Here is a 26,113-nt window from a genome sequence, read left to right as displayed (position 1 = left end):
TGCTCGTGGTAGACGGCCTTTAAAAACAAACGGGTGGGAGCGAGGCGGATAGGGTGTGTTCCTGAACTCTGCCTGCCCTCAGCCGTTTGCCTCCTTTTCCTGACGTCCCTCTCTCTCTCTTGAAACACATTCAAACACACAAACGCTCACAAACACACACACACATACACGCCGTACAAATACTCACAATCCTTATCTCTGTCACTGAAAAGCAGGGTTGATAAGGTCTTTCATTCCATTGTAGAATTTACAGTATAATCATGTCTTAACTACTATCATTAGAAGTGAATTTATTACTTGTTGTTGGCAATTTTCAACTCATTTCATTCTTTCTGTAACGTCTTTCTCCTCTTATCAGAGGTTGGGTGGATGGAAGATTGATGGGATTGAAAGGTCTGAACTGCGAGCTCTAACATGAGAGATCTGTAATGGCTTAGTGTAGAATCCTCTGGAAGGGTCACCTCCAGTTGACATGCATGCATCTTTTACACACAGTAGTATTGTACATAGACTTAAAATGACACTGCGGTATGAAGGCTGGACCATTCCACACATCGCTCCTGTCAACCCTGCTTTCACTTTCCTCTAACTTGGTCTTTTACCTGTTTCTCGTCAAAAGACGGCGCTCCTTTTTTCTCTTGCAAAATCTGTCGGTCAGGCGAGAAAAAAAAATGTGATGAAAAATTACATATAAATGGGCTGTTCTGTCAACTGATCGTGCTCACTTTGCAATGCTGTTGTGTTCCCTGTGCTAGCAGGCAAGCTAACCAGTGGCTAATAACTGTCACCCACCTCCTCCAAAACCCCCAAAAAACTGTTCCTTTGTTTATCTCTGTTGTGTGATGTTAATTTTGAATTTGAATAGTTTACATTCTAACATTTTTAAATTATTAAAGAGTTTTATTTCTATATATTTGGTGACCATTTCACTGGCTGAATTTATGAAGTTTACAGATCTGAGGTTGAAACTGTGGTCTATAAGTGCAACATTGGAAAAGAAAAGGGAATGTCCGAAGCAAATGAGGCATGGGCATGATTTTTCTAGTGTTAGGCGATGCTTTCTATGAAGTATTTGGAATGAGCGATGAAAAACAAATTGATTACGGCAAATTGCACTTGTTGAGATGCGAGGAAGTGTGTCGTGGAGAAAAGAATGCAAGTGGGAAATGTTTTGGATTTTGGAAAGTTTCACTTTTGAGTGAAGAGGATGAAGACTGAAATTTCGGCTCAGTGAAAGCACCAGATCGTGTCTTGGTTGTTTCAACCCTTGTGTATGTCATTTAGGTAAGTCATTCCCTGGGGGACTAAATCCTATGGAAAATTGTAGTTGTTAAATAGAGGGAAAAGCTGGATATTCCCATAACTTTCAAAGACTTTGTAGCAAAAGTATGGAGCCACAGTTGTAGGTGCTGCCTCGCAAGAATGAACCAAGATGCTTTTATTTGGTTTTAGCCTTAATTTGGGGTCTTATTAAAATGTTTGGGCCCTTTCAACAGTTGACTGCTTTGTTTTAACTAATCGTTAGTGGCAGGTCGGTCTAGTGCCAAAAATGGTGTCGCTGTTATTGGCAAAAGTTGCTGGCAATGTTAAAAATACAGTTTGTTGGTGTCTGTTGCTCCGCAGATCTGACTGAATGCTATAGAAGGGATATTGTATTCAACAGATGAGATGCCCTGATCGTTTTCTTTAAAACACTGAAGCAGTTCCATCTCACTTCACCCACCACGACAAGTCCCCGAGCAACTCTAAACAAAGTTATCCCGTGTTTGGGGTGTTGACGTGTCTTATTGTTATGCTCTATTTATTTGAATTTCACTGATGTATTGTGGAAAGGTTTATGTCAAATGCTGAATATGCTATGCTATTAGATTCTGTTCTGATGATAAAAATGGATTTTAAAGTGATGCACACAGAAATTCTTTGTTTTTGTTTGTTATTTGCTGTGTCGTGTACGTTCACCTTATCCAGTGATCATTCCAGTGTTGCATCATGATTTACTGTGATTATTAGCATTCCTAAGAAGCCAGTTCTGAAGGAAGAATAAAAGCAACAGTCAGTCGTGGAGCTGAAATTAAAATCTATCCAGCTGTTTGTTCACGCTGTGCATCTTTCAGCACTGTGTGTGGTCTTCATCCTGGAAACATGTTATCTGATCAAAACTGGAATACTTTTTGAATATAGACATATCTGAAGCCCTCCCTCCCTGCCCTTCTTCAGCATCAGATACTGTCATATCTTTTTATTTATTGAAAACAAAAGCCTCATGTGTGGTTGTACTGTTTTAATTTCCATCCAGTTTGGCATTTCTGGAAACCACTATTGACAATATCCCTTAAAATTGACAAAAAAAATAGTTCAGGCTGAGTAGTAGACAACTTACTGTCTTTGTTTGATCACTAGTTTGTGAGCAATGCCTAATGTCTTGTGTAACAAATAAAATGAATTAAACTATGAATGAAATGATAGAAAAATAAAAAGCACATGGCAAACCTGGAAAGACCCTTTTTTTGTTTTGTGGAAAGAGTATCTACACGTACATACAATAATATATTTATATACACTTGTACTTACAGAATGATACAGTTTTTCTAATTACAAGTTGTCGCATAATAATCATTCCAAGATGAAATATAAGAATAATCCAATAAACATCTTTAAAGTCGTGAACAGTGTGCGAGACATGTTGGAGCGAGCACAAACTGCTGCAGCATAGATGGACATTTTGTGGTTGCCATGCGAACAGGAGAACACGGCGTCATAGATACAGAACACAGAGCTCGGTTCCAAATCCAATTCACTGATGAGGACGTCCGCATCGTTCAATCCTTCATTATATTTTCCGAACCATATATCCTCATTAGTCTTATAAAATGTCACCCCCTCTTTTCCTCTAACCACACCTGTGTTCCACTCCTCCCTACACAATATTAGACAATGTGTGGCCAAGTGTCATTTCAGCCTCACAGAGTCCCAATTTCTTGCTCATCCTTTGTCCAATAACCGTGCCACGATAACTGCTGTGACCTGAGCTGTGCAGCAGAGAGCCAACAAGGCGGAGCAGACTCGGCTAGAATTACACATGATCCACCACGTAGCTCTCGTATGGATGACCCAGTAGTCTCTCTACCTCGGCCTTGGGCACCACCCAACACTTGCCCATGTGGCGTTTCCGCAGTGTGTCTTTCAGCGTCTTGTCCTGCAAGGTGACCAGCATCTTCTCTGATCCCCATCTCAGGATCCCCGCGGCTGAAATGGCTTCATTGTGCTCATCTCCACCCAGATAATCTTTCACCGCTTTGACGCTCATGTCAGCGTGCTGGAACTGGCCTGTAGGCAGACAAAGGACAGCAGAGGTGGAGAGTAACTAAGTGCATTTACTCTAGTACAGAGGTACTTGTACTTAAGTATGTTAATGTAATGCTACTTTATTTTTCTGCTCCCCTACATTTTAGAAGGAAGTATTGTATTATTTGCATTTATCCAACAGTCTAGCTTTTAAAATGTTACATATGAAACCTAAAATAAGATTACAAAATACTCTTAAACGCCTTGTTTAAGAGTCAACCAGTGGTTTCCAACCTTGTCACATTTCAGATACTTATGAGTTGTTACAATTCCACCAAAGATGCTAATTGTATTTAAATAAATGTTTGAGTAAAAAACTACTACTACTACTACTACTACTACTACTACTTAACTGTATATAAAGAAGTCAGCTACAACAGCAATTTGATTCTACTAATGCTTCATTATGGCAATCAATCAAATAATGTCATATATAATAACATATCAGTCACGGGACATTTTTTTCTGCAGTTCTTACTTCATTTTTGATACTTAAAGTACATTTGGATGGTAACAGTTCTGCAGTCCACTTCAGTATGAATGCAGGAGAGTGAGCAGCATAGACAGATTCAGTGAAAGCTGACAGTGAAGAGCAGATGTGTACATACCCAGCAGGCCTTGGGTTGAGGCAGACAACCCCCGTCCATCTGTGATGTAGAAACCCAGGTGAGCCATCTGTAGGTAGCTGGGGTGTTCGTAGTGATGGAACATAACCAGGAACTTCACACCCTTGTTCAGCTCAATCCAGCAGCTCTGATGATTGTCCACAGTGACCGTCACGCCCTGCCTCGCCACGGACCCATGCTGATTGAAGGGAAGAGTATCCCGCCCTTCCCCTTCCACCACTACAGCGTCCAACGAGAGAGTGATCATGATGTCACCAGAGCCGGCTGTGGATGAGGAAATGGTGAGCCGGTCGAAGTAAGTTCGGGGGCGGTCTTCTACACCGTGCTTGGAGGGAGCTCCCATTAGGTGGCCGTCAACAATGATGCCTTGAGGAGAAACACAGGGAGCACACATTTAGTAATACCTGGCTTATTTCATGCTGGTAAAAGTTGATCTTAAAACGTGTATTCATACACAAAACTGAAACGAGAGATATTATTTCGAAGCATACCTCTCTCTGGTTCCTCCAACAGCCTGAGGACGTCATTAGCTCTTCCGTCGACTGTGAAACACAGGTTCTCATGCAGCTTTGGCAGCTGGACCACAAAATGAGGATCTCCATCAACTACAACGGACCACATGTGAGCATTAATATAACGCAGGTACATAAAATATGAAAATGTATATGGCATTGTAAGTGAAAACATAAAATGTTAAGTTCTTGACCTGATGAGGAGAAGACCCGGACGGTGCTCAATCTGGAAGGAGCATCATCTAAAAGCACAATACATTCAACTAAACACTGAAATCAATGACAGGTCTACGGTATACAGATATTGCAATTAGTGTCTCATACAATAAACGTATTACTGTTAACAACGCCCACTGAATACTTACCAAATGGTTCAGAGTCTGCCGTATCATCCCCTAGAAATAAGTAAAACAATATATTGTTAGGCTCCTGAAAAGCAAAGAATCACCTCCAATAAGAATTTGAAACTTACAGGCATCATAGTTGAGATCGTAGTCATAGTCATAGGTTGCATCATAGTCTGGGAAATGAAGGCAAGCATTGGGAATTGAAAGTCAATTCACGTTCTGCTGCTCATGAGGGAGTTTAGAATTCGTAAAACAAGAAACGTAAAACAAGCATTAAAGGTTATACTCACCTTTTACGAGGTCGATATCTATGAGAGATAGAACATTAGATTTATATTCAGTTCCAATGCTGTCGTGTAGCTGATTATCATGGTACATCATAAATAGCTGTCAGAGTATCTTAATATATTTGATTCATTTTTACCAGATAAATTGTAATTCAAAATTCAGGACAAAAAGTGGTCTGTCCCTGAAATATAAAGAGAAAATTCCCTTTTACCTTTTCTTTGAATGAAAGTAGAGACATCTAGTGGAGAGATAAATATCATTCAATTAGGAATACATGTACAAAAGTCTGCATCCTTGATATTCAGCTTGAAACTACTTGATTGATGAATGCAGATTAGACTTGACAGACAAACCAGAGCATAACCTACCCAGAAGCCCTGCTGCTTCCCACAGGCGTGGCCCATCTGTCACACCAGGCATAGGAGCAAAGGTCGCCGACACAAAGGTTGCGATGCTCAGTTCTGTGTTGTTATCATCCACAGCTGGAACTGGAGCCGGGGTGGGAGAGGTGAGCGGAGACAACAGCTCGGGCAGAGCGGTGGTGATTTCTGGAGCAGATGTGGAGGTGTTTTCTGCCTCTACGGAGGGCACAGCCACTTTGACCGGATGCAGAGCTGTCCTCGCTGTACTGGGCTGAGGGGTAAGGGGTTTCCCGGGCAGAGGTGCAGGGTCGGTTCTGAGCGCAGGTGTGGTGCTGGTGGTGAACGTTAGCGTTGTGCTGGTTGTGGAGGGCGTGGTTGTTTTCAAGGCTTTGGGCTGCGGGGTGGACACTTTTCCAGGTGCAGGGGGTGGCGCTGTTTTTAGAGCATTCAGCAGAGAGGTGAGTATCTTACCGACAGGAGGAGGTGAGGCCGTTTTGGATTCATTGTTGGAAGGAGTGGGCTTTTTACCCGAGAATGGAGCTGGGGCAGTTTTGACAGAGCTGGGACTTGACGTTGTTGAGGTTCTCTTGGATGGTGCTGTTTTTGTTGTTGAAGTTGGTGATGTGATCTTTTTTGTTGGCTTTGGAGGTGGCTGGGGAGGGTCTGGTTTATTTTTTTCAGACCTGGGGTTAGAAGGTGAGCTGGGCTTCTTTGCAGGACCAGCAGCTGATATTTTGGCGGCGGCAGAGGTCGTTGCTGTCGTGGTTATAGTGACTGCGATGGTGGGTTTGATGGTGGTTGGAGTTGCTTCATCTGCGTCTGGCTTAACTACAACTAAAGAAGTGACTGGTGTTACAAAGTTATACTTGAGGGATAGGTTGGTGGCCTTGTCTGCGAGTAACCTTTGAGTTGCAGGGTCAGTAGCGTTCAGTTTGGCCTGTAAGAGCTCTTTGATGGTGAAGTACGCCCAAAGACGACGCACAAAACTGGATATTCCTTCTAAACCTCCCGAACAGTCTAGCGATTCTTCACTCCCATTCCCTTGAGCGTGGGAAATCAACACATCGTTCTCTAACTTGACCCGTTGCTTTAAATCAGTGGCGGACATTGATACCTTGAAGTCGTTGACTCCTGGTTTGACCCTCCCAGCCACCACCAACTCCGAGCCTTGGAAGTAATTCGGGAACAGGGCGTGGGTGATGTCAAACGCCTGATCGTCCAGGTACGACAGCTGGATGTCTGATAGCAAAGGGCTCGCTACTTCATCAAAGAAGCCCTTCAGCTGCAAGGCTGCGTCTGCATCCTCATACACCATCCTCGCCACGCCACGGTTATCCAGAGCCAGGCGTTTCAGGAGGAGGAAGTCTGCATCGTCTCCAAAGGCAAGGCCAAACAGAGAGGAGGAGCCCAAAGCTTTCTTGGCGTTGCTAAGGATGGTGTCACCAGCTGTCACTCCGATGGTTGCCTCCCCATCAGTAAGGAAAATTACCAGAGGGACACGACGGGAGGAGAGGTGGTTGGAGGAGTCGGAGGATTGAGGGTTGACGAGCTGGGCAGCTGATAGCAGAGCTGCATTGATATTGGTCCCTGATACAGAAGGGTGGAATAATCAGTTTTGAAGGAAGAGAACAAACAATAAGGAAGCTTGATACGATAATCACCTTGGCTGCAATGTCACAACTCAAACAGTATCACATTTCAACTCACATCCCTCTGCAATAATCCTCTTTACAAAGTCTTTGGCATCTCGTACATTCTGCCGAGTCGCCCGGACTGTTCGTCCTTTCTTCCAGGTGTGAACCTTGTCTGAGAAGGTGATGATATTGAAGTGGTCTCCCTCTCTAAGGTCCCCGAGAATGGTGCCCATGGCCTGCTTGGTCTACTGACAAAAAATATTAGAATTATTGACACAAATTCCACATTTTCTTTGCAGAATATTGTTATATGTTCACAAAGGTTCTCATTGTAGAACCATGAGGTTGTCCACTTTACCTGTTTCATCTTAGTGCCGATCATTGAGCCACTGACATCGATGACAAATATAACATCCTTAGGAACCACAGGAAGCCCTCTGGGTGCGAAGTAATGCACAAAGTAGCCATCATATACCTGAGAGAAATTATACAAAATAATTGGGGGAGAAGACAACGTTTACTGTTACCAACAACACATTTCTGTATTGTGACAAATACTCATGTCTATTTGACAGGCCAGGCTTAAACAGACACTCCTGACCTGGACTTCCCCCATGAGATCTCTGAGGTCCACGTCATACTGGATGATAAAGTCTGCGTTAAGACCTTTGGAGGAGATGCTGTTCTGTTGCTGTAGAGTGGGACTGTAGCGAACCCGAGCACAGCCAGCGCTATGCTCAACATGAGTGGAGGCAGGGGCATCTGCATCACCTGTAGGAAAGTAGCATCCATGTGGTAGTAATTAGACTGCATTAAATATTTCTATGACATTAATAGTTAGACATTTGCTTTCTTGCCTAGGTACCACTCTCAAGTCTGTACGGTAATATGGAGCTACACCCAGCAGCCTGTTAGCTTAGCTAAGCTTAGCACATTTGTTGTGTTTTTGTTTTCCATAAAAGATGTGGCGTATGGGGCATTAAAAAGGCGGGCTATTTCTTGGCTGGGTGCAGTGATTTCCAAGAGTTTCATGTCAATCTCACAGTTACAACAGGACTTTGTTACCTAGCTAGCTGTTTCCATGTTTCTATTCTTTATGCAAAGCTAAGCTTACAATTATATTTAATGGAAAAATAAGAATGGCATCAATCTTCTAATCTAACACTCCTGGAAAAAGTAAATATGCTTATTTCCCAAAATATTATGAATGACTATTCCTTGAAACACTGATGTCAATCAACGAATTGTTATTAATTCTCTAAATAAGTGGTACAAGGTGGATGTCTCTTGAGATTCCTTAAAGCTTTTACAGTCAAGGCTCTATACACCTGATGGTGGGTAAAAGGCGGTGTCCCTGTACTTTAAAAAGGTTGATTTTCTCCTTTGAGAGTTATTCATCCCAATTCAAATAAATGACAGGTAATAACTCTGTCATATTTCACCTTGAGCAGTGTTGGAGAGCAGCCGACTCGCCTTGAGAGGAAAGGCTTTGATGAAACTGATGCCCGTCCGCTCCATTATACTGACGTCTAACGTGAGGTTCTGCACAGGCTGTCCTGGCCTCAAACCCAAACTAAGCTCATAGCGGCCGAGTCGACGAGGCAACAGCTCCTCGTAGGTCAAGGAGAAGGACATCCGAGCTCCTGACGGCACGCTGACTGCCACACGGAACTTTTCAATCTCCCTCTCTCTGGAACGCAGCAGAGTAAGAGGGAAGCAAATATCTTTAAATTGGATTGCATGTCAGTCTCACATTGCAAAAGAAACATTCAGAAGTTTTATTTTTGAGGAAGTTAAAGAAAAAAGAAAAAACCTGGGACTGACTTTGTCGCAACAAGTCCAGCAGTTTTTCCTTGCTTCTTAGCAGCATCGTAAATTTTCCTGGCAGCGGCTCTTTCCTTCACCTGGGCCACATACACCTTGCCATTGGAGGTGCTGATGGGAGAGAGGAAAGAGGAAGAAGAAACAGCTTTCTGTGTGAGTCACAGTAGCCAGATTATATTTCAGTCAGAAACACGCCTGGCCCGCATTGAGTTGCTGAGCGTGATTTACTGTATTTTGCTGCTTGTATTTCCAGAGCGATCACAAAGCTGCTTCACAAACACGCATCACGCTTGTTTACAAATGGAGTTCAAAACATGTAAAGGGGAAGTGGGAGAGGGGGGGGGGGGGGGGGTCATAAACAGGGCGAGTGGAAAAGAGTAATTTCCTTCTAAAAACAGCAATAATGAAGGGAGATCTTGCAGGCAGATGACGCTCCGAGGGAGTGCCGCTGCCGGCTCCACCCGCCAAAATCCCAACCAAAACCACCACTCCACTTTGGTGACCACTGATGTCACGTGATAAGGTACTAAATTAAGGTCAAGTCAAGAAAAATAACATCAAGGACTAACTAAAATAAACCCACTGGCTTGAAGAGGGTCTTGTTTGAGAAACAGAGCAGAATGGCAAGAGTGGAAAATGGAGGCGCTCGTATTTATATGTGTGGCCGGACGAAAGGGGGTGAAGGAACGTGTGTACATCAGTGACCTACACACAGAACACAGAGTTCTTAGTTAGACACAAAAATGCCAAAGAACTGACGCAATACATTTACCCCTCTGGGGTATTTGGTGATGTGCAGACGACTGTAGAGGTTCTAAGTGAGAAAAGATGTGTGTGTAAGAGTGCGTGTCAATGAAACACAGAAGTGAAGAATTATGGTTGTAAAAGAAAAACCTGTACTCGCTCCAGACTCACACATACTTAAAAAATAGCAGTCTACATCCACCTCCATGTAGGCACGCATACATACAGTCATGTAGGCATGTATGTGTGTGTGTGTGTGTGTGTGTGTGTGTGTGTGTGTGTGTGTGTGTGTGTGTGTGTGTGTGTGTGTGTGTGTGTGTGTGTGTGTGTGTGTAGCGTATCTAAACTGGCAGGCTGCCTTAGTAAATGGTGCAGGGGAGAAAAGAGGGACTGGGCAAACTCCTGTCATTTTCTCTATTAACTTTCTGACTTGCATTTACAAAGCCTGGTATTCATCTGCCCTCAGGTTCCCCCTCCTCCTGACCTGCTTCCGCTCCCAAATCCAGCTCCAGGTTTGGTGTTTGGCCTTCAATGTTGGCTTATTTGTTTTGTTTATATTTAGCATTTTTGAAAGAGAGCGCTGAGCAAACCTTAGTAATCAAATTATGCATCTTTCCTCTGGACCGGATTTCTAGTTCCTGACATAATTCTTCTGAAGTTTTATTTCTGGATGCTGCCCATAAATAAGTACTTTACTTGTGTTTATTTAAATGTATCACCATATTGAAGGTGAATATTATATATACAGGCAATAAATAATATTTCCTGTCAATACTTTTGACCCTCATTTATTGGGAGGAATTACCATCCAAAACACCGTAAGTGAGATCAGTATCCGTTGCATTTCCTGACTTCCTAGTGATGTTAGAGATTAGAAGTAAAGAAAATTGAAAAATAATCAAATACACTAATAATAATAATAATAATAATAATAATAATAATAACAAATACAGGAAGTAGTGATGTAGAAACGCTGTACACTGTAGAAGAGAAAGGCGATGACTCACATGGTGAAGTTGGAGATGAAAGCAGAGGAGGGAAGGTCCACCTCAAAGGCAGCCTCCTTGGTGATGGGGAGCTGGTTCCATATTGAACTCTGGACGGTGGTGATAGCGTAGCGGGACACCACTGAACATTTCACATGGTAGTCTGTCACCTTCAGCTAGTGACATCACAAATACACGTATTCAAAATATTACTTAAAAGTATGTATAGGCAAAATGGACCAATCAAAAGTAAAAGTAGTCATTGTGAAAAAAAACGTTTTCTGTCAGTGTTGTTTATCATGATATGGATTAATACTACTGCTGCATTATGTTGCATTTTACTGTTGTAGATTATGGTTGTGCTAATTTTACCTACTGTTGTGTAGTTTAATTAAAGCAATACATCATATACTGTAAGATCATGATATGGTTGTAGCATCGCTGTCCTGTGAGAACCATCCATTATTTAAAATGTCAAATGTTCATAATCTCAGAGAAACTGCCTTTTCTCAGCTTTGAGACGATGCTTTATCCAGCTGATCCAAGACGCTTTTTAAATTGTTTATCTAGATTAAGAAGTAGGACGATTTTCTCAACACATAAAGAAACGCTTCATCTATCAGTTTGTCGCAAACATTTGAAATCACCAAATGAGGAGTTACATTGTTTCCATTGTGCAGGGAGTGTGTTAAAATATGGAATCCGAAAAGTAACAAAAGCTGTCAGACACATTTAAAAAAGTTTAATCTTGACCTCTAAGATGTAATACTCAAGTCAAGTTCAGTACCTTGAATTTGAATTTAAAAACAGTACTTGAGCAAATGTAGGCTACTTAGCTACATACCACCACTCTGTGTATGACTGTCATCCTCACAGATCATAGCTGGGGGTTCATGCCACATTTTTACACAGACCAGGTGTCATATATGACTACCAGACAACCATGTATGCTTACTTAAACGCACCACCCTTACACGACCCTCCCATACCACGGTTTGCCCTACAACACAACGCATGGCGTCTCTGTCCACCTCTTGTTTACTTGGGTAACGCCGGCGCCTACTGAGACCAATCTGGTCGTCGCTGGCCACATTACTGCACGATGAGGAGACGGCAGGAGGAAGAGAGCCACATCAGCCCCACAGCTCACTGGTATTTAGGAAGGCTGTGGTTTGTGCTACACAAACCAAATGACTGTATGCTTGCAGAGGATTGCTTCACAGTTAACCTTGATGCAAACTGAGGGAAAACACAGTGGAGCTACTGATGATCCCCTGAGAGGTGCTGATGGTGTTTTCCTGTCTGTGAAGCTCGTTCTGAGAGTCACTTTGTATCAGTGGTGGAAAAAACTAAGTAGTTTTTACTTGAGTGCCGTCCAAGCTCATTTTATGATTATTTTTATGTCCATTACACTACATTAAAGAGGGAAACATTGTGCTTTTTACTGCACTACGTTTATTTGACACTATTCAAAACAAAATTTAACATAAAAAAACAACAACATATGAGCAAAATACAATTTCTTTAAGATTAAGCCATCTTAATCCGTCTTGGCCCAATTGCCATGTCTCTAGTAGTTGTTGACTTTTCCTCTCTAAACTTTTCAGATGCTTTCATTTAAATAACCATGCCAAAATGTAACTAAACAAATCTAATATTAGAGACAAGTATAATATATGAAATGTCTGTAACAGACCTTTAAAATATACTCTTTCCTCTTGCATTCATAGATATAATACATGTTTAACAGGAGTGAAGAAAGGGAGAATCTCATATTTTGAAGAATTATGTGATCCAATCTTACACTAACAATTGGTATTTTATGTAACACAATTTATGATTTATTAAATTTATAAACTTACCACTGTTTTTGTTGGTTTGCTTTGACGTCTTACTCTCTGGGAAAGAAACAAGCAAGTTAATGAAGTGCATTTTGCAAAATGTGCTTTTAATTAAACCCAATGGCACAATGTGATGTTGCATAATTTATTAGAACCACTGTTTGTTCAAAATGCCTCCTTTTTGAAGTAATCTCCACAATCTGACTATGTGACTGTTGGGTCAAAATAGCCTGAATCAAAGCCATTCATGAATGAAGGGAAGTGGAACTGGAAATAAATGCTTTCACTGTATACAGGGCCAGTGAGGGTTGCACGGTTTGCTCTCAAATGGTAATTTTGCACAGAAGTCATTGCTGTGTCAATACATTACCACATACACTGGTCCTTGCTGGGAATTTAACATTAACATAAAAGTTTAGGAGTGGAAACCATTTATAGCTAAACATATAAATCATTTAATTGATGTAAAAAATAGGGCAATTTAATATGTTCGCACTAAGTGAGACACTGTACTGGTTGTATAAGAGCTGCTGAAGCTCACTTAAGGAAAAAGGACTTTTAAATCTGTTTTGCAGACCAATCAACCTCATATTTTTGACTGAGCTTGAAGTTCAGTCATTATTGTTTACAAGTTATATATCATTATTGTTAGCCTGGTATTTCAAAAAGTGGCACAAATTGCAACAATCAATGAAAAGGCAAAAGGGTAAATAAAAAGAGAATATACCTGTAAAAGATCTTCTGCTCCAAGGTTTGCTTCATAAGCCTTTGATAATCCCTCTTGCACATAGAAAGTGATGAACACTAGAATGCACTGAATCTTTAAGCTCATCATGTCCATAGTAATTCAGGTTTTAGACTCCAAGGTGAAGTGGTCTCACGTTGTCAGCGGGACTGAGGAAGCTCATGCAGCAGGACGCAGTGCACATACTTCACATTTTACACAAGTTATGTTGTGCAAGGGGCAGTCTTTCCCCCCTCCCTCACCTCGGCTTAATTTAGACGGCTCAACTGCAGTGAGAATAAAATGTGTTCTGATAATTGTTAAACATCCGTCAGATGTTGGGGGGAGAAAAAAAAGGAGAAAAAAATTGCATAAATGCATAAAGCTCACTCAGAAAGTTGCGTGAGTCCCGCTCGGCTTGAAGAAAGCAGCCCCCAGCTTGCGTTCATGCATACTGGAAATTTCACAGACTGCTGCCACCGAGGTACACGAGAAACGAGGGATTATTAACCCCTGCTCGGCTATTTGGGGAAAATACCCCGCTACCAAAACACCTCCCCTCCTCCTCCCTGTAGGAATGTTCCTACTAAATGTTCCAGTCTGAGTTTTATTCCTTAAATTACTCCTAAATGCGAGTTTTCCTTTCCCCCCCAAAAGCTCTTTCACAAAGACCCATTATTGAATGACTGCAACAGCACGTTGGTCTGTTGCGAAATCAGTTTGTCACATCTAAGTTCAGCTTCTCTGTGGGAGAGTTAACAACACAACACAGTTGCCAAGCAAACACAAAAAGGACTTGTACATTAGATTTATTTTTCGGAGCAAATACTTGGACGTTTGCTGTATTTATTTACATTATTTCATGAAACCTTGCCTGAAGTTTAGTGTCTACAACAGTCAACACCACTTGTTTGTTTGGGTGCTGTCCGTGGTGCTGATCCCCACCTTTATAATTCAATTATCAACAAAACCTTATCTGTGCAATGACAACCTCACTACAACCTTTTTAGTGTTTTCCTCTCAGCCTCAAAACAAGGTGCGTTATTATTGTCTCTAAATCATTTGTAAACAATGTGACAATAAAATTTGAAAAAGCCAACTCCAGTCAGATAAGACACAGGAACATGTCACAGTCATATTTTAAACATTATCTCCAAATATGTCCCGTTCCGTCAGTGCAGCAGGAGTCCAATGTGCTTTTGTACCAATGTTTTTTAATGTAGCTAACATTAGTCCCATTTCTACCATCTAGACTCCTCCTTCCCTCGAGTTGTCTGTTTTCACACAATCAACCCGTCACTGGAGTGCATCTCTAATACGTAGAAGCTAATATGTGGCACTACGTTGATTTTCACGTGATTGTAGTCCTTTTCTCAGAACACAGCATTTACGCGTGGTCAGGAACAGTCACCAGAGCCTCCGCTGGGTTTCTGTTGATGTCCACATTCTGCAACGAAAGCAACACAAATACTGAGACTCCGTTTAGAGACTATCGGCACATTCCACAATAACTATTTCACATACCAATTCTGAGCACATGTTTAGTGTATAGTGTGTTCACACTGGACAAGTGACAAAAAAGGGACACCATGCAAAATATAATGTGCCTTATTGGCACTATTCTCCCACAATGCAATGCAATGCAGAAAAGAAATGGAGAAGGTGCTCATAGTTGGACAAAAGTATTAAATCAATTCTGGGTTGTTGCGAAACGGCCGGTTAAGAAGAAAAACATCTTGAGAAAAACATTTAGCTTTCTATTTTAGTTTAACCTGCAGTCATTGTGTATTCATATTGGCTCTAACGTCTTTGCTGCATATATATGATCTATGCTGTATTCATATCATACCTCCAGTAGTTTACTCTGCATATCTGCAGTACATGTCCCCTACTGCAACTGCTGCAACTGCCAGTATATGTTCTATTGTTAATACTGTTCATACTGCATCTTATTATATTCATATCAACCCCTTACTGTTTATTACCCCCTGTACTATGCACATTACTCTCCACTACTGCTTTCTGCTTTTTCTTTCTCTTGATATTTTATTTAAGCAATGGATTTATTCTGGCCACTTTTCCATAAAGCACATCTCTGTGGAATGTACGGCTTAACTTTGTCCTTTGAACAGATACTCCAATCTTTGCAGAGGAGCTTTCCAGCACTTTCAAGGTTATCTTTGTTGTCTCTCTGATTAATGCCCTGCTTGCCGGGTCTGCGAGTATTGGTCATCTCTTGGCAGGTTTGCTGTGGTGCCATATTCTGTCCATTTAATGGATCTCCATTTGATCATGTAACAGATCATGTGACACAAAGGGGGACTTTATTTAACTAATTATGTGAATGATGTGAGATCCCATTTAGGGGCCCCAAAGCAAAGGGGGTGAATACATATACACACAACATATTTCTGTTTTTATATATTTTTTAATTTTAATTCCAGGTCGTAATGCAACAAAATAGGAAAAACACTTTTGAGAATACTTTTGCATGGCACTGTACATATTAATTTCACCAATACATACATATTAGTATCCCACAGAATAGTTGGCAAAGGTAAGTATATATTATGACAAATGAGTGCTTATGGAAACTCACCACTGGCCTCTCTCTGTGTGTGTTGACTGCTTCAATATTGAGGAAAAATGACTCAACTTTACAGCCTGAAATAGAGAAGAAAGTCAGTCTGTCAGGAAGAGATTTCCAAAGACATGGAGATGTCAGACATTAAAACATTTGCCGCCTACCGTAAGCTACTGGTGTGAGTTTGAGCACTGTGTGAAGTGGGCATCTTAGATAAGGTAGCTCATCTTCAGAGGGGGAAAGAAGGTTATTAAGAATGTTTTTGGTGTTGAAAACAACATCATATACTATCGTGTCAAGGTAATTACAAGCCTGGATTTCTGTACCTGAAGTTTTGTCTACAAAGTAAGCCAACAGGCAGCGAAATATGGCTTGGTGGCAGACAACCAAAACGTTTTCCTGCCTCTCCAGCTCCATGATCACCGGCTCTAGACGATGGACGAGGTCCTCATAGGACTGGACAAGAGACAAGATAAGTGAGTTTAAATGAGTTCATTCATAATTTAACCAAACTTTCCCTCTCAGTCCATAAGTCCTCAAGAGCAAGTACACTATACCCAACCTGTCTTTATTCAGATTCTCTTATAATGAAAGGCTACATACAGGTGTGAAAAGTGCCCCTTGTTTGGTCTCATCAATGAAGCTACAGCCAAATAACAGTTAGCTTAGCTTATTTTAGCACAAAGACTGGAAACAGGAGGAAACAGCTAGCCTTGTTCTGTCCAAAAGTAACAAAAAAATCCACCTTCCAGCACTTCTTCACTCACTAAAATGGGATATCTCTTATATCTTTTATATCTCTTGCAGCGATGGAAAATAACTAAGTGTATTTACTCGAGTACTGTACTTAAGTACAATTTTGAGGTACTGTTAAATGGGCCATCTGCATTATGAATACTTTGGTACTTTAAGAATATTTTTATTCTAATACTAATGTACTTTTAATTGAGTGAAATTTTGAATGCAGGACTTTTACCTGCAACATATTTATACACAGCAGTATTGCTACTTTTACAACTTAACCTGACCTGAGAACTACTTCCACCACAGCTTGTTTGTTTAATACGTTAAAAAAAATGCAGTGACTTCCTGGAGGGTTGTCATCACTGTGAGCTTGCCAGCCCTCATAAAACTACAACTTTGTTATCTCTGGAATTTGAACAGAGCCGGACGAGCTGTTCACCCTTGTTTCCAGTCTTTATGAGAAGCTTAGTCAACAGTCTACTGGTTGAAGCTCTATAGCTCAAAGACAAACATCCTAGTGGTATCATTCTTCTCATCTAACCCTCAGAAAAAAAGCGAATAGTGTATTTCCCAAAATGTTGATCTGTTCCTTTAACTGCCCAAACTGCTCTAGTGGACTGTAGTTGAACTGTGCAGCTCAATGGTTAAATACAAACAAAGGTCACTGTGTAGTTAGGAGAGTACTCACCTCACCCTTTGGGTAACGATAACGATACTTGTCCTGGTCTCTTAGTGCAAACTCTTCAGGGAAATTCTCCTGAATCTCTTCGTAGGTTAGCTCCTCACACACACCCTTAGTTAGAAAAAGTAACATGAACATCTCTGAATAAAACACAGCTGATCGTCTGGCTTTGAAAATCTAAAGTCAACCTACATTATTTGGAGATTGAATGCTCTTTGTATTATACCATTTGAAAGCATCGTCTATAATCTAAAATTGTCCTTGTATGTGTCTTTTACTTGAAGGATTATGTTTTAAGATTAAGAGATGTGACTCACAGCATCTATCTCATTGAGGGCCTTCCACTGTTCATACTGGACTCCCAGAGCTTCTGCAGTCTGGATGGTCCTCTTCATGTGGCTCGTCCACACCTTCAGGTCTCTGATATTCTGACCTCTGACAAAGGTCGCCAAGGCATTGGCATACTGGAAACAATTAGTGCAATTTGTACTCCATGAACTCCATCTGTATACTGCAGTAGCAAAATGTAACAAAGTGCATTTACTCAAGTACTGTACTTCAGTACACATTACTTCAGACTTCAGGTCTACTACACCTTAGTGGAAAATAGTGTTATTCTTACTTCACTACATATATTTGAAAGCTTTTGTTACTAGTTCACTAAACACTTTTTTTTTTTTTGCACAAAAAAATATTTGAAGCGCAAATAAAGTATGATGCCAGCTTTTGGCAAACATAAAACTACCCATCAGTATTTACAAGTAAAGCTGAAACATTTAGTTGATTAATTAATGACAAAAAAGTAATTGGCAACTATTTTCATAATCGTCATGTGTCATGCCAAAACAGTTCATGGTTCCAGCTTCACAAATGTGAAGATTTAAGGCTTTTCCTTTGAATTTATTTTTATGTATATTAAATCATTTTGATATTTAGACTGTTGGACAAAACAAACATTGTAAAGGTGTCATTCTGGGTAATTCTGACAGTACTTCTCACTTTTTTCAGAATCTTTAGAAACCAAACAAACAATCGATGAATGGAGAAAACAATCAGCAAATGAATCCTAAAGGAAAATAATAATTTGTTAAAAGTTCAAAATGAGCTCTGCCTCAAACAACTACAATAGTGGATGAGTAATAATAACCTAATGGAGTAATTTATAATGGTGGAACAGTCACAGGGGACATTTTTCTGATTATATACATTTACTTAAGTAACATTTTCAATGCAGTACTTTGACTTAATAATACTTAGTAATAGAGTATTTCTTCCAAGGTATTAGCACTTTTACTTATGTAAAGGTAATGAACACTTCCTCTTCTGGTATAGTGTAATCTACTCACCTTTTGTCCTCTCGGGGAGAGGCCTGAATCTCCACCAATGCACCCCAACAGGTTGAGTTCACTCTCACCGTGGCGGCTCAGGTAGATGGATCTTGGTGTGACATGGATGTTCATGAGGTAGTAGACTATCCTGCTTTGAATGTGGTCCTGGACCCGGTTCACCAGGTATCTACTGCCCACGTCAAAGATCTTAATATAGGAGAGCTTCCTGTTCGAAGTCAGCATTGGAGAAATTAATGAAATTAATCTGTTGGAAATTAAAGGGACGAGACTATGCTGTGCACCATTCAGTCTCTTATTGATCACACAGGAAGAAAATCATTATGGGACTGTACCTGTCTCTCTCATCGTCTATAGGCATGTAACTGGCCCTGTAACACTCAATGCGCTGGCTGAAGTCTTCCAAGGCCTCAACTGTGTCACGATCCTTGTAATCTGGACTTCCAAATTTTACTTGCTGGAAAGAAAAGACAGTTTGGGAAATTAGTTGAGAACACTTTATCCCTTCAGCCTCATTTAAAAACACATCCTTGACTGACCTTAATATTCTCTGCAATGATTCCTGGGTCCTCACAGATTGACTCCACAAAGAACACCTGCACACAACAAGTCATTTAAAAGTTCAGGAACATCTGCACACAATTTAAAAGTTCAGATTTATGATATGACTGTGAAATATATATAACATGTTCCCACCTTGTGACCTTGTGTTTGTGGTTTTAATCTCATCCTTAAGGCAATAGTTTCACAATTTGGGAAACACACTTTTTGTTAACCTTTGGGCAAGCCAGGCTAGCTGTTTCCCTCTGCTTCCAGTCTTTATGCTAAGCTAAGTTAATCGCTTCAAATTGAACAGACCCGTTTGATAATGAATAATATTAATCTTCTCCTCTATCGCTCAGCAAGAAACCCTATTAGCATATTTGCCAAAAAGTCCAACTTCCACATACATACTCACTTTGTAGCCTCTCTCCTTCGCATAACTAAGGATGACTGCCCTCCTCTCCCTGGTGGTGTTGGTAGCATCAAATACCTAAATGGGACAGAACGTATAGGTGTTATTGATCCATCCTTAATATTGACCATTAAAGTATATTTACATTATTCATCATAATGATAAATAATCAAGCAGCTGAAATATAACAGAACATATGTTGTTACACACTTTAGACAATGTCACAATATAGATTATTATAGACTACGATGCATGAATAAATATCATGTCTGAAACATCTTACACTGCCATGCAAAACTTTGGGATTGTCTGCTAGATAGTTTTATTTGTTACATTCCGATGGCTCAGAGGAATACTGTATATCATTTAATTGACATTCATGCTTTTAGGTTGTAGAAAGTAATCTCTACTGATAGATTAGATGTTATTTTCTTGAAAGGGTTTGAAAAAAATGTAATGTTTTGTACTTTGAGAACAAAATGCTGTAAACTGGTTCAACCAGACCGACAATTGAAAGGTCAAAAAGAGACAAAGATCCCTCTTTTTGCTCTGAATTCTTGAATAAGAATAGAAGAAATCACCAGTCATTGGTAAAATAAACTGGAAGCTTATCATTGAAATAAATGCAGATTTAAACAGGAACAAGTTCCTGTTTCAGCGCCATGTGCACAATAATGCAGCCTATAACAAGCAGGAATATCAAAATAAGTGTGTTGTATGACACAAAAGGGCAGAATTCTCTGCCACAGAGGCCGAGATATCCTGGCCTTTGGTCCCAAAAATGTCTCACGCTCCAATAACACTGGGTCCTACAATTCCCATAATGCAACTTCACAATAATCTCCCCATCCACAGGCTTTCTGATATAAATTCGTAGTCTCTCAGTCTAAACTTCGATGACCCTGACTATGACATCATCAGGGTTATCCACAGAAGACATTATACAAGAGGTTTGGTGGTACTCTCTACGACTAGTAAGCTGATCTTTATGTGTAAAATCTCTGCCACTATAATCTCTGTGATAACTGCGGAAATGAACAGTAAAAAAGACACACATGCACACACACACGCACACACACACACGCACACACACAATACATAATGGATCAGTGTGTTTTATTGTGATTCGAGGGACAGTTTCAGGTGTCCTCTCACTCACGGCTACTTGTCCCTGTTCCTTTGAGAAGTAGGCAGCGACGTCTTTGAGGGCAGCTGATGCACAGGCCCTGAAAGAGAATGTACACTCGTACAGGCAAAGGAGCAAAAACTGCAAATATATGACTGCATGTTGAATCTGGCACGAGAAATGACAAATCAGACCACATAAAGCCAATAATAACAATAATATTATATTTACTTGCGGATCCTCATGGCCTCCTCATTGTCAGGTTTAAAGAACTCAAAGTTCTTATAGATCTTGACAGCCTCTCTGCGGTACTGGCCCACGTTAAACACTGGTTGGAGTAAGAAACAGAGAGGTTTAAAAGAAATACAGCACAATACAATGATTTTATATTTTAATTAACATTGAAACAGCCAATTCCTTGTCTCTGTCATACACGTTTATGATCAGAATTCAAGGATTCACTTTGAAAACTGACTTTTTGTAGGCACTCCGATCCAGTTCAGGTAGCGAGTGAGCTTCTTGGAGATGTACGTCTTTCCTCTGGCCGGCAACCCCACCATCACAATCATTGTGGGAGAGTTACAGAACTGAGGCACCGAGGCTGAGATGAAGACAAACGCACAAAATCATAAATTAATAGTTCCTGAATGCTGCTAATGTTGAAATTTAAGCGATATTGTTGCGAATCATTCAGTAGAAGAGCATCAAGCCTCGTGTCCTACGGGTTACATGAGAGTCACGTACAACTCTGTGAGGCCCTGTGCTGCAGGACATGTGTTCAGTGTGTCGCTGCCAAGGTAATCTTCATTAAGAGAGAGAATAACAGATCCAAGGTGCAGCTCAAATGTCTGTCTAGTGTTGTGAGTCACACGGCTTATCTGCTGGTCTTTGGCAGCACCTGACACGGGAACCTGTCCAACCAACCACCAACAAATCTAAATCATCACTTAAACAAGACACACAAACTAATGACATTTTCAGATAGTCAAATACACCCTGAAAGATGTGTATGACGTTTACTAACCGGATAATTGTCTTCCTCCTCGGGTAGTCACATCTTAGAAACAACCAGAGCAGCACAGTGTACTGCGCCATATGGCCGACAATCACATGAGGAAAACCCTCCTAATCTCCAAGTGTGTGAAAATGTCAGTGTCTTCCCTGCAGGTGTTTTTCAACTCAGCCCAGCTTTACTCATCCAACGTTCCCAATAATACACCATTATACTTCAAATCTAAGGCTTTGATTCGGACTGTCACTACACTACATTACAATTATTTCATAAAGCTACAGTTAAGAAAACAGAGGCAACGTCTGGCAACCTCTGATATAAATCAGCTTTCTCTGCTCAGAAATGTCCACACAAATCTGCCGTACATTTAAAGAGTTTGTGTATCTCTTAACCAGTCATGACCGAGTTCTTCCATGCTTGTCTAAAAAAAAAAAAAGGCTGTTATTTATAAGGCAGACTGCAGGATCGCTTGCCAGTTAGCTGTACGCCAAAAAAACAACCCGGATGGTCCGTGAGAGTCTATGCAGGGACAAGGAGAGCATCCAGGCGGTTCGATTATGAATGGAGTATGCTGCGTCAGCAAAATGCTCAAAGGCCTGCGTCAGACACTGAACAGAGAGCCAACTCAGACCTGGCTTGGTCAAGCTCGGCTGTCATCCCATGACTGACTCCTCTTTGTCTCTCAGACTGCCGCCTGCATTCCCCCGAATCGAACTGAGGATTCAGAAGTATGAAACACACCTATGACTGTTGAAAGTGTGCAAGCAAACACCATAGCTTCATCTGAAACAAGATTGAGTTAAAGTAGTGGCAGAACAACAGCAGAAAGACAGAATAGATCATGTTTATTTCTCTATTCAGGCTGAGCCAGGGTTTTCACTGCACTTACATCCTCTCCTGCGGTTCAAGTTGCAGCCCATCCATGGCACCCAGATCTTGAGCAGAGGAGTCTGGGTGAGTTTTTTCTGCTCTGTGTTAATTTTGAGAGCCATGAGGCCTTAGTGGCAGGTGGAGGAGTGAGCGTGAACGACTGAGGCTCTGTGATCTGTGTGCATGTGTGTGCTTCACTGAGCACTACCTACTGCAGGTCAGCTGACTGTTACTAAGGAGAAGTACTTGGTAGGCAGGAGGCAGGAGGGGGGAGGACCTGAGGCCATGCTGCCTCTCAGTCTGTTTCAAGATTTAAAAAAGGCCCGAGGGGAGCTGCCACAATCTCTATGTTGTCAGACAGTAGAGAAGCATTCACATCCACCATACTGTACATCCTGGTTTCTCAGTTAGAGTATATGCAACAAAGGCATCTGATACAAGTATAAGAGAGGTGGAAACCTCTCTGGAATTGAGATGAGCACAGTTACAGGTTCTGAACAGGCTGTTTGTTTGTCATGAGTGGTGATTTCCCTTTCTTACCACTAGAGGGCAGTTTAAACCTTAATCTTAAATCTGGGACACTGTTTGATTTGATTTAAAAGGGGCCCCTCTTCTTGCGCTTCTATACTAACAACATATTTTACCTAGAAGGAATTGTTATTCAGTTCTATATGTTACAGCAGATGATAATCTTACTACAGCTCACAGTCATCCTCCCACAGACATTTCAAAATGTTTCAGCCTTGTAAGCTTAAAGTCAGCCCCCCTTCATCTGGTCAACACCTCTTCCAGTCCGTTTGTTGGACAAGACCTCGTCCTGTTAGGTGTGGGTCAACCCCGTTAGGTGTTGACCCACACCGTTAGGTGTTGACCCGACCACTGAATGAAGAAAACGTTGACTTGAAGAACAGCAACAATGTAATTTGATGCTTTTTAAGACCAGATGTCTCCAGAGACATCAGCTCCCTGAGCAGAACATTTTCCAGAAATATATCCTACTTGATCCCAAAAGAAAGGGTCACTTAGGGCCCTTAAATCAAACCTTAATGCCACTCATTCCATTAATCTCAAATGGGAATAATCATTAACCTGATTTTGTATAACAGGCAGTTGCTCTTGGGCAGTGATAGCCAATAATGGCCAGTGTTCCCTGTTTTTGCATGCGCTCGACCATTTAGAGGAGGTACTGTATATGTTATTCTAATGGGAGTTTGCCTGTCAGCAGTTCAGCATGTCCTCCAAGGGGGACTGGAGTTGGACTCTTCCTACTACTCTCCAGCTATCTACACACACACACACACACACACACACACACACACACACACACACACACACACACACACACACACACACACACACACACACACACACACACACACACACACACACATCTTATCCTAATGTGTTCGAGTTGCAGAACCTGGTTTGAGCATCTGGCACTTTTATATCATGAAGTCACATTGTTATTACATGTGCATGGAAGTGTGCCAAGCATTACTTCCTGTAAACAAAGCAAATGAGAGGAATATAAAAAGAAACAATGAAGTCTTTTAAAAATAGCTGGCAACTCTCTTGACTTCCTGTCTGCTTTTGACTATTTATATGTACATGTGCAGTTGTGTAACGAAACAAGGACATTGCTGCATACAGCTAGCACTATATGGCACAAGCCTATTTTTACTCGCATATCATATCCGTGTTGCACTCACTCCGTTTGAACGTATCTATGCCCGGCATGTATCACATAGTAGTAGAAAACTTGCTGGAACATGTCATCCAGTGTATTGTTTTGGCATGTGCTCTGCAGAGGCGGTTCATTTGTGAGCTCACCTGCACTGTCACACCTGCGGAGCCTCACATGTTCCAGCGGGAGAAACTCCATTCTGCTCTATAGTCCAGTGGAGCAACCAGCAGAGTGGCTAAAAAACCATCGACACACTGGATTATGAGGTCAGTGGCAACAGGGCTTTTTAAAGAAACTAAACCCCTCTGCCGAAGTATTCACAACCCACCCCCACAACTTGGACATGTGACATACGATAGTAGCAGCCTGGCCTTGTCCTTTAATGTTTGCCAGGCCCAGAGTTCAAAACGTACACACGTGGGTAGGAAGGAGCTGCACTCAAGAGGGAGAATCTCAACATGTGCAAAGGTCGGCAAGAAGCCGATTGTCGTTGCAAGGGAAGACAACATTCATGTGCGCAGACTCATCGTGCATGTGCGGTTTGATGAGCAGCAGTGAGGAAATTATTGTTAGCTGTGCGGTGTCAACAAATGGATAGGGGGTTATTTGAGATCAAAACCTAAAGGTTCAGATATTATTTTAAAGTGATGCACCACATTATGTAATCTTTAAAGTAAAGTACAGATCCATCATGGTGACTTTAATATATATACTGACTTTGTGAGATATATGGCATGTCCCAAATCCATACTACATACTAATTATTTCCAATCCATACACATTTTTACAGTATACTGGTCAAGCAGTTAGTGTGAAAAAATGTTTCCCACTAACTTCTGTTTTTTATTTATACAAACAAGAAATACTACAATATGAGGATAATATTGTGACAAAATAAAGTAAACATATTAAATATGGTCTATTTTTAAAACTTTTAATTTACAAGATGCTTATCCTCTTTCTGAAGCTAACTCACCACCCACAATTTATTTGAAAAAAATCCCCATCTGTGATCAACTGTGGAAGAACAATGTGCTTCAAACTGTTTGGATTGAGTATACTTAATTTTCTTACTTTTCCTGTGTGAACAAACCAAAAACATGCTCTCTTTTGAGCCACAAAAGGCTTTTCTAGAACATTCTTCACATATTCAGTAGTAATCCCCAACAGGTATGAATATAATTTGATGTGGATGATGGATCAGTGGAGTCCCCCTTTCAAATAACCACGATGGCGGTGAATTAATCCCTTTTTGGCACAGCCTCAACAATAACCCTCCAGACATTTGTAAGTGTGGGGAGGAAAGATATGATAAGAGTGTCTTTTACTTTTTCTGAAAACCTAAAGAGATTGTTGATGTGCTGTGATAGAGGGTAGAGATTACATTGTTGTTGGATTTGAATGCATCAGACCTGTTAGCACCCTTTTGATATACATCTGTGAAATTCTGCATTCTGGAAGTTTGTGAAATGATATCCAGATGGTGTTTGGTGCATAAAAGCAAAACAGCCTGAACTGGGAAGAAAAATGGGCGGAGGGTTGAGAAGGGACCTCCACATGGTTGCATTTGCTTGGATAAACAGAGAGGAGAATGGTTCAGTGAGGGATATGGAGAGTTATACATTCACTTGCATTTTGACCAGCAGCTCAGCAGGACAGTTCATTGATTGACTGGTCTCTTTTTGGTCCGAGTGAGAAGTCACAGAGGTCTGAGGTGAGGAGATGTTTTACTAACAAACTGCCTGTTGCTGAAGTGTTTTCTTTTCTTGTTATAGACAATATGGGTATTCTCTTAAGATTGTTCAGAGTTTCATAACATAAAACAGTCCTGCTTGTTTTTCATATAAGACGTTGCATCTTTATTGTAAGATTGTAAC

General features: G+C 41.0%; 2 protein-coding genes across 3 annotated transcripts; both read right to left on the bottom strand.

The window, feature by feature from the left end:
- Nucleotides 1–29: 29 nt before the first annotated feature.
- itih6 (inter-alpha-trypsin inhibitor heavy chain family member 6) lies at nt 30–13,350 on the bottom strand (the record flags this gene model as incomplete). The annotated part of the gene is made up of 17 exons (XM_079226328.1): nt 30–3,327; nt 3,954–4,337; nt 4,463–4,576; nt 4,678–4,725; nt 4,849–4,878; nt 4,956–5,003; nt 5,121–5,138; nt 5,330–5,356; nt 5,487–7,067; nt 7,188–7,359; nt 7,473–7,589; nt 7,716–7,885; nt 8,557–8,804; nt 8,939–9,049; nt 10,690–10,844; nt 12,531–12,566; nt 13,237–13,350. 17 exons carry the CDS (start codon nt 13,348–13,350, stop codon nt 3,074–3,076), a joined length of 3,627 nt encoding a protein of 1,208 aa, XP_079082454.1. The 3' UTR covers nt 30–3,073.
- A 676-nt stretch (nt 13,351–14,026) lies between these two features.
- pfkfb1 (6-phosphofructo-2-kinase/fructose-2,6-biphosphatase 1) lies at nt 14,027–24,435 on the bottom strand. Of its 2 annotated transcripts, none has more exons than XM_079226070.1 (14): nt 24,383–24,435; nt 21,146–21,271; nt 20,902–20,998; nt 20,704–20,770; nt 19,548–19,622; nt 19,129–19,185; nt 18,925–19,046; nt 18,590–18,797; nt 17,561–17,707; nt 17,250–17,354; nt 16,144–16,273; nt 15,982–16,044; nt 15,833–15,897; nt 14,027–14,680 (listed from the first exon to the last, which is right to left on the bottom strand). In XM_079226070.1, the coding sequence occupies exons 1-14, from the start codon at nt 24,432–24,434 to the stop codon at nt 14,621–14,623; spliced, it is 1,374 nt and encodes a 457-aa protein (XP_079082196.1). In that variant the 5' UTR covers nt 24,435; the 3' UTR covers nt 14,027–14,620. The 2 variants fall into 2 exon arrangements, with proteins under 2 accessions (XP_079082196.1, XP_079082197.1); XM_079226071.1 differs by having other exon boundaries at nt 18,590–18,761.
- Nucleotides 24,436–26,113: the final 1,678 nt, after the last annotated feature.

This window comes from Taurulus bubalis (assembly GCF_910589615.1).
Source record: "Taurulus bubalis genome assembly, chromosome: 11".
Classification (NCBI taxonomy): Eukaryota; Metazoa; Chordata; class Actinopteri; order Perciformes; family Cottidae; genus Taurulus; species Taurulus bubalis.
Note: the sequence above shows the minus strand (reverse complement) of the source record. Positions and strands in the feature narration are given on the sequence as shown.